Genomic DNA, 11,307 nt, shown 5'->3' on the forward strand with positions numbered 1-11,307 from the left:
TCCGTCCCAAATTTAGCGTTTGAAATCCTGGACGAGAACCCCACTTATGTTAGGTACCCTGTAACTGGGTTGCCAAACCAGCAGAAATGGATCACTCAGTTGGTGTCTGGATTACTGGAACTAAGAAAGTTTTATTAAAGAAATAAGCAACACAGTACTTTAATCAAAAGAATAATAAATGCAACAGTTCAGCAATGATAAACACACATGTCCACAGAACTAGGATAATAGGATCAATCAAGCTCTATCGTCGTCTAGGGATAAATGACCAGTTTCAAAGTGACGCAAAGTTCAGTTCAATTGAGTTCAGTTTCCAGTAATCACTGCCGTGGGAGACGGAGAGGGAGAGGGAGAGAATGAATATTTAAAATCGGATTCCAAACAGACCTTCGATATTCCTCACAGTCAGCTTTCGGGCGAGCCCTTTGTAATGTCTTCTGAGGTCACCGACTGTGACCCCTCCATTTCAGATACAATCGTTCCTCTGCAGTGAACCTGGCACCCAGGCAAGGGCGGACACACACCAGGTTCCCGCCGATCATATCTTTCCACCCTGTACGTCTATGGCTTGGTCCCGCGACCAGCCTTCCAAAACAACTCCCGCCGACTTGTGGGAGGCACACCACTTCCAGGGTGTCGTTACCTCGTGGTGTCCTGTATGTCCTGCCTTAGCGAACCTGTCCCTTTTTATCCCCCTGCTGGGGTATCGCCTGTCCATCACACTTCAAACAGTTCAGGGTTCAAAAAGGAGCCGATCTTGACAGTTCTCAGACCGGTGTCTCCTTCCGTTAAACTCTCTCGTCTCTTCATTAACATTTCCAAATGCTGCTCCATTGTCTTCCTTATCTCTCTTTCTCCTGAAGACAGGTGGCAGATCAACTGCTGATCCCACTGGTGCCAGCACAGGACAGTTAACATCTTAATCTATGTGTACTTTTTGTAACCCTCTTTCATCACAGAACAAATGAGGTCCTTATGGAGTACAAGAAATGCAAGAGAACACTTAAGAAAGAAATTAGGAGGACGAAAAGAAGGCATGAGGTTGCCCTAGCAGACAACGTGAAAGAGAATCCCAAGGGATTCGATAGATAAGTTTCAAGCAGAAGGATTGCAAGGGATAATGTGTTCCCTTGGACCCTGCGGGAGACAAGTACTGAGATTGCAGGGGCCCTAACAGAGAGGTTTAAATTGTGTGGTACAACAAAGGGATCTGGGAATACAACTCCATCATTCATTGATAGTGGTGGCACAGGTAGATAGGGTCATAAAGAAAGCTGTTGGTACATTGACTTTCATAATTCAAAGTATTGAGTACAGGATATGGGATCTTATGTTAAAGTTGTACAAGATGGTTAGTGAGGCATAATTTGGAGTATTGGGTGCAGTTTTGGTCACCTACCTACAGGAAAGTTGTAAATAAGGTTGAAAGGGTACAGAGAAAACTTACAAGGATATTGCCAAGACTGAAGGACCTGAGTTATAGGATTGAATAGGTTAGGGCTTTATTCCTTGGAATATAGAGGACTGGGGGGAGATTTGATAGAGGTACACAAAATCACAAGGGGTATAGATAGGGTCAATGCAAGCTGAGGTTGGGTGGAACTACAACTACAGGTCATGGGTTAAGGGTGAATAGTGAAAAGTGTAAGGGGAACACAAGGGGAATCTTCCTCACTTGTGAGCAGGTGGAACAAGTTGCCAGTGCAAGTGGTGCGTGCAAGCTCAATTTCAATGTTTAAGAGATGTTTGTATAGGTATATGGATGGCAAGAGTACAGAGGGCTACGGTCTGGTTGCAGATTGACGGGACCAGGCAATTGAAATGGCTCAGCATGAACTATATGGGGTGAAGGGCCCATTTTTGTACTGTACTTTTGTATGACTCTTTTACTCAACTATTTTTCCAAATACAAGTTAATTTTTGTTTGTTACCCATTAAGCAACACTATTTATATTCCTGCCCAGACTGATACAACCAAAGTGCATACTCTTGAGATATTCACGTGAAACAAAACTAATTATTTCAAATTATGAAGAATATTCATCACTCCCTGGCCTGTTAGCACTTCTTACTGTACACTAATAGGCATCAACTGGAATGTGCCTGTACTCAGATGACTTAATTTTTTGAATCAAACATGTTTTAACCCAAAAAACTTTTCTAGAGAAATTCCCTAGAAGACAATTTTGTATATTAGTCACTTATGAGGGTACATTTGGAAATTATTAACAAAAAATCAGTTTTAATATCCTTTGATATAAAATTCAATGCCTAACTTTAATTCAATAACTAAAGCCTACAAAACAAAAGGTAGATAGGTTACAAAGTAACATTAAAAAAATACTGCGACAAATAACAGGATGGTAAGTGAAGAAACCATATTTCAATGCATTGTTCAATGTTGAGGGGTAACTTAACAAGAAGTGACAAAATATTTGCCATTAACATAAGTATCTGAATTTGCAATAGTTACATTATCAAAATAGTAATTCTAATTAATAAAAAATCATTCCAATTAGGCAGAAATCAATATTTCAAAAAACTAGATAACATGCCAGTAGATCAGATATTCCAATGATAAGGCAGCCTGGTGAATAGATTTCTGAATCATTCCTTGATCTAGTTGTATCTGCACACATGAAAAGTGGTTAACTCCTGATACCAGGGTGACAGGCAAGGGACATAGAGGTAGTTATCTCTAGACAAAAACTAACATTTAACTTTAACAGATTTCTTCAGACAGTTATAATCAGACTTTTTTTTCCTCCCCACTTATGTTGAAATTGTCATAATCTGATTTGTGAAACAAAGTTGGATTTTGTGATGTCATATGAACTTGTTAACATACATAAGGACCAAAATATATTACCAGGCCCAACAGAAAAATGGAGTCATGCACTGCATTAACTACAATGAGTTCAAAATAGTTATTCAGAAATCTTCAATGTTTCTCAATCAATAAATCTAATACACAAGATATTGTAAAAGAAATGCATGTTAAATTATACAAATTTATTTTGTTGTAATGTTGAAATGTAATAATTGAACAGACAAAACCAGAATGGAGAAGCAGTTCTACATGAGCTTTAGTTTCTGGCATCTATTTAATGAACATTGCAGCATTGAAGACAGTGCAAGCTCTTCCATTATCAAGATTAGAAAATATTCTTGATTCAAAGCTTGGCCTACACATATGGAACCAATGTTAATTTGCAAAGTGCATCAGAATTTCACATCTCCATCAGGCCAACTTGGAAAGATCCATCAATGTCCCAGATAGTTCATGACTAGCTACTGCAACATTGTTATAACCATATAATCTAAATGGTAAAAAGGAGATCACAGTCCATCAAGTCCTTTTTACACTCAGTGGCTACAGAATTACACTACATAATTCTGTGAATTGTGAATTTTTTCCCAGATTTTCAATCTGTGATCCTTTTGGAGACAATAACCAATTGCCATTTCTGTGTTCCGCACCCTGTCTAGGAACCTTAATCTGTCATGAGCTGCCTGTATCCAATGTCCCTTCCGAGCTTCACGCAAAGCGAAGGACCACGCCACCATTGTGTGAACTTCAACAACAGGAGAAAATCTCAGCTGGAAGAGAAAATAATCAAAATATTAAAACTTTAAAATAACTGAAGCTTTTGGTTCACAAACAAATTGCCACGCTGTTCTGCAGGCAGGCAGTGTTGGAACATGAATGGGGCATTCAACCCTTCAAGTCTATTTTGTACTCCATTGATCTTGCATCAGCAGCTTATTGCAGAAGATATTTGACCATTTCAGAAAATCTCAAACTATGCTTAAAAGTTTCTTTTCCAATAGCCCCTTCCCTTCCTTCCAGTTCTAATTCAAACAAATCTTGGAAATTAAAATGATACCAGAGCAAGCTGATTTGCATAGTAGGCACACAGGTGAGGATGAATAAAGATCTCCCGATCACTATCTAAGTGCCTATACCATAAGCATACTCGTTGCTCAAAGTACAATCAAGGATAATCAAGGACATGACCCACCCGCCAACACACTTTTCGTCCCTCTTCCCTCCGGGAGAAGGCTCAGGAGCTTGAAGACTCATACGGCCAGATTTGGGAACAGCTTCTTTCCAACTGTGATAAGACTGCTGCACGGATCCTGACCCGGATCTGGGCCAAACCCTCCAAATATTCGGACCTGCCTCTTGGTTTTTTTGCACTACCTTACTTTTTATTTTTCTATTTTCTATTTATGATTTATAATTTAAATGTTTAATATTTACTAACTTTTACTATTTTAAATATTTGTAATCTAGGGAGTGTGAAGCGCACAATGAAATATCGCTGTGATGATTGTACGCTCTAGTACCAATTCTTTGGCGACAATAAAGTATAAAGTATACAGCAGAGACAGGAACATACTCCAACAATTCAACAGATCAACTGGCAAGCCAGTATAAATCCTTCAGAATATGTACAGACGAACAAAAGAAAATAGAATTAACATATTCAAAGCAACACACACAAAACACAAGAGGAACTCAGCAAATCAGGCAGAATCTATGAAAATGAAAAAACAGTTGACATTTTGGGTGAAGACCCTTCTTCAGGACTGAAGGAAGGGAGAAGACAACACCAGAATAAAAAGGTGGGGGGGGTGGGGGGAGGAGGCTAGTTGGAAAGCAATAGGTGAAGCTGGGTGGGTGGGAAAGGTCAAGGGCTGGAGAAGAAGGAATCTGATAGGAGAACAGAGTAGACCATAGGAGAAATTAAGGGGACCCAGGGTAAAGTGAATAGAGATAAAAGGTCAGATTGGGGAACAGAGGATGGGGGTAATTTTTTTTTAAACCAGGAGAAATTAATATTCATGCCATCAGGTTGGAGTTCCTCAGATGGAACATAATGTGTTGCTTCTCCACCCTGAGGCCATGGACTAGTATATTCAGCTGGACTTCTCACACACTAAGGGTCTTAACTATTAATCATTCCTCTGCTTCCAACAGATGCTACTCAATCTATTGAGTTCCTCCAGTAGCTTTTTTTTTTTTAAAATTGTTCCAGATTCTTGCATTGCAGTTTCATTTGTAAACCTATTCACCTTGCTGGTTGATGAACTCCTTCACAATGCCACTAAATGCTCAATGTTACTACACTGTTGAATGAATTTACATCAATAATGTCACATCCGTGGCAATCAGGTGTATACATCTTGTATTTCAGGCAAGCTTCTGATCATTGCATCTGTTTAAAATACTTTACCTTGATACATAAAGTTCATTTTCCATCTAAACTTCAACCAATGCAAATCCAGAAAATATTCTTTCTTTGCTAACCTGTCAGCCATGGCCATAAGCCTCCAACAATACCTTGTATTTAACTATGCATGGAAACATTGCGGAATGAAGCTTTGGTTTTGAACTGCGGATGATAGCCCAGTTTATTAAGAAAAACTAATAACCAACTTATTACAGCTAAAAGATGACTAAGCAGCAAACATCATACTTACAAAATATCATGTAGCCATTTATCATGTTATGCTTCATATTACTTAATACAGTTAAGATGTCCTTTATTAGGAAAGTACACAATAACCATTAACATGAAGGTCTGAATGAGCAGTTAATCATTGGTCAGATTACTATGGATACTCCCAATTTATTTTAAGTGCAATATACAATTCCTCACTGATGCAAGCGAACAATAACAGTGACACTGAGCAAACAACAGTACTTAGAAAGAGAATTACAAACAGTTTTAGTATGTCAACATGGATGCTTGATTAAATAATTGTAAATTTGGAAATAATTCATAAAGTAAAAAAGTTGTTTCAGGTTAAAAACTTGAACCTTCTAGTAAATGATACACTTAGAGGGCAAAATTAGGCTTGGGTATAATGTGTTGTGATATGGTGAAAGCCATTCTTGAATGTTGCATCAACTGCCTTTAGTTACAATGGCAGCAGCGGTTCTACTGTTGCAAATGCAAACATGATGCCATGCTTCATTTATTCATCTGGGTGACCTTTGAACTTACTCTTCCAATGCAAAGAACCAACCTATACTGAGGGAAGCAAACTTGAATGAAGTATTTTGAATATATTACCAAAGAACATAAGGAACAGAATCAAACACAGATTATGTGTCTCATTGACACAAGTCTTGGCCAAAACATTGACTGTTTATTCCCCTCCATTGATGCTGCCTGATCGGAGTTCCACCATCATTGTGTGTATATCTCTCATTTAGACTGCTTGCTATGCCATTAACCTCAACGGTTTAATTCTATAGCCCTCTATTCCCGGAGAGCCACAAATCCTTGCACCTTCTGGACATTTACAAAGTAAAAAGCTTTCCTACCATTACATCTATGGTTGCCTGACCTGTCACAGTGACAGTCACTTTCTACAAACCAAACTAAAACACTACCCAAGGTAAGGGACATCACAGTACTCTGGATCAAAGCATCCATATTCTGAAATTTGCCTCAAAAATTCTGAATCAAGCCTCCTTGAGTGACAAACATTTACAGCAAATGTACTGGCTAAACAAATGCCATCTCACCCAGTTGCTCCCCCACCCTCATGATCTGACAAACCAGAGATTCTCTCTCACTATCACATTCCTGTGTTTTCCATTATTTTAATCACTTGTTACTCTTTAATGAATTAATTTAATACATTATAATCAAAAATATTCCTGACAAGCCATCAACTATTCAGTACTGCAACCTAGCAAATGTCAGCACATGCTAAACCCCCTAGCCTTCTGCATGAAGCTTTCACATTACCACATTCTGCTTTTCCTACTTTATCATGCAATCCATTCAAATTATAATTTATAGTTAGACTCTGCCCCTTAATTTTAACCATTTAAACTCTTACTATTTTCATACTCCCAAGCTATACCATTTCTATATTATTCTCCATAACTTCCACTTTTTAGCTTCCATTATCTTCTAAAATAATGGGCTATTTCTACTTGTTAGAATGGTAACCATTAACTTTGCTGGCTTTAGTTCAGACTCAAGTCCCACATGAACTGGAGGACAAAAAGCATTCTTATCAAAAATCTCTTTTTCCCGCAGTGCTCTTATTTTAAGAAGCAGAAAACACAATCCAAAGACAGTGCTCTCCACCCCATCCACTTTCTCCCTGTTCCCTATCTACACTTTCTGCTGTGACTTCCCTTAAGTGGTACAAGAATTGATTAAGTGACATGCAAAAGTTTGGGCACCCCGGTCCAAATTTCTGTTACCATGAATAGTTAAGTGATTAGAAGATGAACTGATCTCCAAAAGTCATAAAGTTAAAGATGAAACATTCTTTTCAACAACAAGATTAGTGTATTATTTTTGTTTTGTACAATTTTAGAATGAAAAAAAAAGGAAAGGAGCACCATGCAAAAGTTTGGGCACCCCAAGAGATTAGAGCTCTCATAACTTTTACCAAGGTCTCAGACCTTAATTAGCTTGTTCGGGCTATGGCTTGTTCATAATCGTTAGGAAAGGCAAGGTGATGCAAATTTCAAAGCTTTATAAATACCCTGACTCCTCAAACCTTGTCCCAACAATCAGCAGCCATGGGCTCCTCTAAGCAGCTGCCTAGCACTCTGAAAATTAAAATAAATGATGCCCACAAATCAGGAGAAGGCCAAGAAGATAGCAAAGCATTTTCAGGTACCCATTTCCTCAGTTCATAATGTAATTAAGAAATGGCAGTTAACAGGAATGGTGGAGGTCAAGTTGAGGTCTGGAAGACCAAGAAAACTTCAAGAGAACTGCTCGTAGGATTGCTAGAAAGGCAATTCAAAACGCCCGTTTGACTGCAAAAGACCTTCAGGAAGATTTAGCAGACTCTGGAGTGGTGGTGCACTGTTCGACTGTGCAGCGACACCTGCACAAATATGAATTTCATGTCATCAGAAGAAAACCTTTCCTGCATCGTCACCACAAAATTCAGCATTAGAAGTTTGCAAAGGAACATCTAAACAAGCCTGATGCATTTTGGAAACAAGTGCTGTGGACTGATGAAGTTAAAATAGAACTTTTTGGTCGCAATGAACAAAGGTATGTTTGGAGAAAAAAGGGTGCAGAGTTTCATGAAAAGAACACCTCTCCAGCTGTTAAGTATGGGGGTGGATCGATCATGCTTTGGGCTTGTGTTGCAGCCAGTGGCACAGGGAACATTTCACTGGTAGAGAGAAGAATGAATTCAATTAAATACCAGCAAATTCTGGAAGCAAACGTCACACCATTTGTAAAAAAGCTAAAGGTGAAAAGAGGATGGCTTCTACAACAGGCTAATGATCCTAAACACACCTCAAAATCCACAATGGACCACCTCAAGAGGCACAAACTGAAGGTTTTGCCATGGCCCTCACAGTCCCCCGACCTAAACATCATTGAAAATCTGTGGGTAGACCTCCAAAGAGCAGTGCATGCAAGAAGGCCCAAGAATCTCACAGAACTAGAAACCTTTTGCAAGGAAGAATGGGCAAAAATCCCCCAAACAAGAATTGAAAGACTGGCTACAGAAAGCGTTTACAAGATGTGATACTTGCTAAAGGGGGTGTTACTGACCATGCAGGGTGCCCAAACTTTTGCTTTGGGCCTTTTTCCTTTTTTGTTATTTTGAAACTGTAAAAGATGGAAATAAAAAAGTAATCTTGCTTAAAATATTAAAGAAATGTGTTACCTTTAACTTTATGCCTTTTGGAAATCAGATCATCTTTTACTCACTTAGCTATTCAGTAACAGAAATTTTGACCAGAGGTGCCCAAATTTTTGCATGCTACTGTATTAAGCTGACCAGACTTGCTTTACATCTCCTTAAACAGAAGCATTTCAGTGGATTACACACCAGTCATTGGCATTTCAATTAAAACAATGGAAGCCTTGCTAAATGAGAAAATGCAAAAACAAACCAAATAGATAACTTATTCCAAAACAGATAGTTTTGCTTTGTTAGCATTCTAGACATGACAGTAGTGGATGATATTACCAAATTTTTAGAAGTCAGATTGAAAGTGTCAGAAATAAATTAAAACATGGAAAGATTGAATGGTTGGTGAACTGAAATATTAACTGCTTCTGTCTCTACAAATGTTGCCTAAATTCCTCAGGTTCAGCATTTTCACTGGGATTATGATATTTTTATAGAAATAAAAGAATACCAAAGATGAAGGAAAGTATAAATATTTGATATGGGCATACCTTTTTACTGGTTGGTTTACCCATGACGTTGCCTTTTTCGAGTTTAGTGCATTTCGATGACTTTCTCCACACATGTAATTTGACATTTTCCCCAGCACCAAGTTTGCAAAAGTGTTGGAAATGCCTCTGTGATAAAATTGGTTTCTGTGCAAATGATACATTTACTTTAGCTGTGCTGGCTTTCCTCTTCACATTCTTTTCTAAACACTGTTCCTTTAAATCTTCAGCGACTCTTCTTGTGGAAGAACTAGTAAGTTGTGCAGAAAAATTCCATGGATTGTAGATGTCTGTTGTAAAGAAAGATTTCCAAAGTATTTCATTCTGTTCCTCATCACTAAGTGATTCGTAACTATTGCACTGAGTAGATGACTCTTCAGAGTCATCCCATTCATCATCATCAGTCGAACTGCAATCTTCTTCATCATCCACTTCATTCTTCTGTTCTCTCATAAGTTTTGTAAATGCACTTTGATTGACAGGGTACCCAACAACCACACATTTGCCATCAGTCATACAGTTACCATCATCTCTGAAGTATTCTTGGTTGAACTTATTATTCAGATAAGGTTGACAATAGTCCTCCTCAGTACTGGGCTGCAAATTTTTTTCTGATTTAAATGGAGGCATAGAGATTATTTTGTGGTCAGTTAAATTACATTCATTTAAGGTCAATTGAGAATTAATTTCTTTGGCAGTCTTTACGAATCTGCACTGCAGGCTACAGGCATCATTGGTACCAAATGCTCTTCCAAACCCGTTCAGTAAACTTTTGTCACATTTTTTGACTTCAACCACTTGTTCATTACTTGGTGGCCCCTTGTCTATAGGCTTGAGATGTGATGATCTGGATAGCCGAAGAACTGCAAAATATCAAATCCAAGATGAAATTGGCTATGATGGCATAATCACAAACATGCCAAATATTAATAACTTATCTTTATAAATGATTAGGCTGAAGACAGACAGACCATCCCAGACCCCTTCAGTTTCACATCTCTAAAAGACAGAGAAGGTGGTGTACCATTATGATTCAACTGAAGTCTTGGTCCAATAAGAATCAAATACACATTCACACACGCCCCAGCTCCTTCATGTTTCTGTAATACATCAAATGGTCATTGTATACACCTATATTTCCAATCTTTCAGATCTGCAAATGAATGTTAAGTGATAAACACAAGAGATTTGGCAGATGCTGGAAATCCAGAGCAACCAGCATTTTGTGTGTGTTGCCCACAGAGTACTTACGAAATTGGACAGTCAGTATGGCAGCAACCATCAAGCTTGTTTCAAGACCTTCCCTGATATTATTATAACTCAATGGTTAAAAACAAAAGCTTCCTTCCCTTTCTTGCAATGCCCTTCCTGCCAATGTCCCTAAAAAGCATCATCTTGCTGTCAAGCAAATTTAGTGGGGAAAAACTAGTGAGTAGAATTAACAGTAATCCCAAATTAGACTTGAAGACAGAACTAACTTAATGTCACTGTTACAATTTACATTCACCAAAATGAGGGTGCTATACATTTATCCATAAATCCTAAATCCCCTACATAGATCTGTCTTTCCAAATTCATCACAATCCAATTATTTCATAAAATCTAAGGCACGAAATCCACAAAAACTGCAAGCAACACTATTTATCTCAAATATGGCTGTCATACTAAGAAAGAAACTTCGTAACAATGTATGGCAATATTTTCTCTAACGTGCATCCAACCTGATGGCATAAGCATTGAGTTTTCGAAATTCTGGTAACCCCCACCCGTCCTGCAAATTTCCTCATTCCTGCTTCCCCCTCTGACCTGATCTCCTTACCTACTCATCACCTCCCTCTGGTGCTGCACCTCCTTCCCTTTCTCCCATAGTTCTTTATCCTCTCCTTTCAGATTCGCCCGTCCACATCCCTTTCTCTTTCACCATCAACTTCTCAGCTCTACTTCACCCCCCCCCCTCGTTTCATCCATCATCTACCACCTTGTACCTCTTCTTCCTCCCATCTTCTCACGTACCCCGTGACGGGGATAAAGAAACCAGCAGAAATAGAAACCACTTTGGAGTCCAGTATTGCTATAAACTACTAATATTAGCGGGGGGGAGGGGAGGCATAGACAACTC

The 11,307-nt window shown here is 38.6% G+C and overlaps 1 protein-coding gene across 1 annotated transcript; it reads right to left on the reverse strand.

Annotated features, from left to right (window-relative positions):
• Positions 1-3,303: 3,303 nt before the first annotated feature.
• ppp1r15b (protein phosphatase 1, regulatory subunit 15B) lies at positions 3,304-9,694 on the reverse strand. The gene is made up of 2 exons (XM_063063190.1): positions 9,192-9,694; positions 3,304-3,600 (listed from the first exon to the last, which is right to left on the reverse strand). Exons 1-2 carry the CDS (start codon positions 9,639-9,641, stop codon positions 3,382-3,384), a joined length of 669 nt encoding a protein of 222 aa, XP_062919260.1. The 5' UTR covers positions 9,642-9,694; the 3' UTR covers positions 3,304-3,381.
• Between the last annotated feature and the right edge of the window lie 1,613 nt (positions 9,695-11,307).

Source organism: Mobula hypostoma, chromosome 11, assembly GCF_963921235.1.
Source record: "Mobula hypostoma chromosome 11, sMobHyp1.1, whole genome shotgun sequence".
In the NCBI taxonomy this organism is placed as follows: domain Eukaryota; kingdom Metazoa; phylum Chordata; class Chondrichthyes; order Myliobatiformes; family Myliobatidae; genus Mobula; species Mobula hypostoma.